The sequence below is a fragment of the Colobus angolensis genome, unplaced genomic scaffold (assembly GCF_000951035.1).
Source record: "Colobus angolensis palliatus isolate OR3802 unplaced genomic scaffold, Cang.pa_1.0 Scaffold10, whole genome shotgun sequence".
In the NCBI taxonomy this organism is placed as follows: domain Eukaryota; kingdom Metazoa; phylum Chordata; class Mammalia; order Primates; family Cercopithecidae; genus Colobus; species Colobus angolensis.
In genome coordinates, this window is record NW_012110919.1 from 23,293,517 (window position 1) to 23,296,045 (window position 2,529).

Here is a 2,529-nt window from a genome sequence, read left to right on the forward strand (position 1 = left end):
TTTTTTTTTTTTTTAAGTAAATACAAGGTCTCACTGTGTTTGACAGGCTGGACTCAAACTCCTAGACTCAAGCAGTTCTCCCACCTTGGCCTCCCAAAGTGCTGGGATTACAAGCGTGAGCCACAGTGCCCAGCTGACTTAAATTCTTTCACACTAAATCTACATGTCACGTGTGAATAACATACCTGGCAGAATTGTTTAGAAATGGGATACTGTATGTAAAGCCTGGGGACCACAGGAGGAAGTTGGCCCCTGTTAGCTCCATTCCCTCTGTGTTCTGCTGAGCTTGATGACTGTTGTCTTCCCCTGGAACTGTTAGAGCATGGCTGGGGGCTCATCCCCCAGTCTGGAATCATCTGTTCTGCTCTGCGAGAGCTCGATGGCAGGTGCCTCTTTGTTGCTGAACCCCCTTACTCTGCTCTCTCCCTCCAGATCTTCGGGCCAGTGATGCAGATCCTGAAGTTCAAGACCATAGAGGAAGTTGTTGGGAGAGCCAACAATTCCACGTACGGGTTGGCCGCAGCTGTCTTCACAAAGGATTTGGACAAGGCCAATTACCTGTCCCAGGCCCTCCAGGCGGGCACAGTGTGGTAAGAGCCTTCCAGCAGCCCCTCACAACCCAACAGAGATTCCTCAAAGCCAGGGCCTTCTGGAATCCAGTGGTCACCATCCTGGAATTTGGGGAGCTGGGCTCAGTTTCTCCTGGGTCAGGGTGCGATATTGATTTGAGAGGTCCTGCTACCTCACCTCCGAGGGATCAAGCTTCTCTGTGGTGCAAACGCCCTGCACCTGTCCTTGGCAGGCAGCTGGGTGGCGGGCCTCCTCCCCAGCTGCCTCAGGGCAGGAGAGCAGAGCAGAGGGGCCCATGATTGTGACACTGATCCTGAAAACTTAGCCCCTGCTTCACACTTAGCCCCCACTAGGATGGCTATATTTTTACTATTTTATTTATTTTTAGTTTTATTTTTTGAGACAGAAAATAATACTCCACCCAGGCTGAAGTGCTGTGGGGTGCGATTATAGCTCACTGCAGCCTTGAACTCCCGGGCTCAAGCAATCCTCCCACCTCTGCCTCCTGAGTAGCTGGGACCACAGGTGTGTACCACCACACCTGGCCAATTAAAAAATTTTTTTTGGTAGAGATGAGATCTTGCCACGTTGCCCGGGCTGGGATATATATATATATATATATTTTTTTAAGTATTGGTAAGGATATGAAGAAATTAGATCCCTCCTGTGTTGCTGATGGGAATGGCAAATGGCACACTCATTGTGGAAAATAGTTTGGGAGCTCCTCAAAAAGTTAAACATGAAGCCCCCATATGACCCAGCAATTCCACTCCTAGGTATTTATCCAAGAGAAAGAAAAACACACACCCACATAAAAACGTGTATATGAATCTTCACAGCAGCATTATTTATAACAGCCAAAAGGTGAACACAACCCAAATGTCCATCAGTAGATGAACGGATACAGAATGTGATCTGTCCATGCAATGAAATGTGACTCAGCCACAGAAAGGAATGAAGTAGCTGTATGAGTCTGTTCTCACACTGCTGGTAAAGACATTCCAGAGACTGGGTAATTTTTAAAGGAAAGAAGTTTAATGGACTCACACAGTTCCACGTGTGGGAACTGGGGAGGCCTCACAATCGTAGTGGAAGGTGAAAAGCACATCTCACATGGGGGCAGACAAGAGAAGAGAACTTGTGCAGGGAAACTCCCCTTTATAAAACCATCAGATCTTGTGAGACTTACTTACTATCACACGACTAGCATGGGAAAGACCTGGCCCCATGATTCAGTTACCTCCCACAACACATGGGAATTGTGGGAGCTACAATTCAAGATGAGGTTTGGGTGGAGACACAGCCAAACCATATCAGTAGCCGTGCATGCAATAGCATGGATTAATCTTGAACACAGCATTGAGTGAAAGAACCCAGACTGTCTGGGCATGGTGGCTCACACCTGTAATCCCAGCACTTTGGTAGGCCGAGGTTGAAGAGGTGGCCTGCCCCTCCACACCTGTGAGCGTTTCTCGTTAGGTGGAATGAGAGACTTGAGAAAAGAAATGAGACACAGAGACAAAGTATAGAGAAAGAAAAAGTGAGCCCGGGGGACCAGCGCTCAGCGTACAGAGGACCCACGCCAGCACCCGTCTCTGAGTTCCCTCAGTATTTATTGATCATTATCTTTACCATCTTAGAAAAAGCGAAGTGGCAGGATAATAGGATCATCATAGGGAGAAGGTAAGACATATGAATAAAGATCTCTGTGACATGAATAAATTTAAGGAAAAGTGCTGTGCCTTGATATGCGTATGCAAACATCTCCATAAACCTGTTTTAGTGCATAAAGAGCAGCATTGTCACTAGCACCGGTTTTCTCCTTTCTCAGTAAACAACATACAATCGGGTGTTATGAGATGTTCTATTGCCCAGGGACGGGCAGGAGACAGATGCTTTTCTCTATCTCAACTGCCAAGAGGCCTTCTTTCCTTTTTTTTTTTTTTTTTTTTGAGTTGG

The 2,529-nt window shown here is 46.9% G+C and overlaps 1 protein-coding gene across 3 annotated transcripts in view; it reads left to right on the top strand.

Annotated features, from left to right (window-relative positions):
* Positions 1 to 2,529, top strand: part of ALDH2 (aldehyde dehydrogenase 2 family (mitochondrial)) — a 53,330-nt gene that overhangs the window by 33,412 nt on the left and 17,389 nt on the right. For all 3 annotated transcript variants that reach the window (XM_011936643.1, XM_011936651.1, XM_011936635.1), the window contains one exon: positions 433 to 590. In XM_011936643.1, coding sequence (XP_011792033.1) covers positions 433 to 590 — 158 coding nt within the window. The remainder of the gene's footprint in view (positions 1 to 432; positions 591 to 2,529) is intronic.